We start from the raw sequence: 914 nt of genomic DNA on the forward strand, positions 1-914 counted from the left end.
TGTTGCTGCTGCTCGTGCGCAGCACAGGGATTCAAAGGGGGAATTTAGGGTTTGGGGTTTAGGGTTTTGTTGAGGGTTTAGGGTTTGGCGTCGGGGTGTATAGCCACCAGCAGCAGCAACAGCAGCAGCAGCAGCAGCAGCAACAGCAGCAGCAGCAGCTGCAGCAGCAACATCAGCAGCAGCGAACAGAGATGAATGTATTTAGGGTTTAGGGTTTTATAGGCNGCAGCTGCAGCAGCAACATCAGCAGCAGCGAACAGAGATGAATGTATTTAGGGTTTAGGGTTTTATAGGCAGCGGAGACAACATTGAGGCTCTAAACAAAAATTAGGGTTTAGGGTTTAGGGTTTAGGGTTTAGCGAGGTGTATATACACCATGCGTTTGCAGTTGCTGCTGCAGCAAAAAATAATATACAAACACTTTCTGTGCTGCTGTTGCTGCTGCTGCTGTTGCTGCAGCAGCAGCAACTGCACTTCTGCTGCAGCAGCAGCAGCAGCAACTGCGCTTCTGCTGCAGCAGCAGCAGCACAAACAGCACTTCTGCTGCAGCAGCAGCAGCAGCTGCTGCACTTCTGCTGCAGCAGCACTTGTCTGTCTATTCCTCCGTGAAGCCGCTGCAACTACTGCTGCTGCTGCTGCTCTGCTTGCTGCTGCTGCTTCTCTTGCTGCTGCTCTTCTTGCTGCTGCTTCTCTTGCTGCTGCTGCTGCTGCTCTTCTTGCTGCTGCTGCTGCTGCTGCTGCTGCTGCTGCTGCTCTTCGTCAGGCATGGTAGCGTCAACGACCTGCACAGAGATGTGATAGAACCTTGGGTTGCTGCTGTCTTGCTGCAGCAGCAGATCAACACTTAGCTGCATGCCTTTTGGCGCATGCAGCTGCTGCTGCAGCAGCAGCAGCTGCTGCTGCCAGTGTGTAGG

General features: G+C 53.3%; 1 protein-coding gene across 1 annotated transcript in view; it reads right to left on the minus strand.

Annotated features, from left to right (window-relative positions):
• Nucleotides 1-620: 620 nt before the first annotated feature.
• The window catches only part of EMH_0070420 (uncharacterized protein), a gene marked incomplete at both ends in the record, with an annotated part of 1,013 nt that continues 719 nt past the window's right edge, over nucleotides 621-914 (minus strand). Inside the window, one exon of the mRNA XM_013498971.1 lies at nucleotides 621-782. Coding sequence (XP_013354425.1) covers nucleotides 621-782 — 162 coding nt within the window. The remainder of the gene's footprint in view (nucleotides 783-914) is intronic.

Source organism: Eimeria mitis, genomic scaffold (genome assembly GCF_000499745.2).
Source record: "Eimeria mitis Houghton genomic scaffold, Emh_scaff3877, whole genome shotgun sequence".
Lineage (NCBI taxonomy): Eukaryota > Apicomplexa > Conoidasida > Eucoccidiorida > Eimeriidae > Eimeria > Eimeria mitis.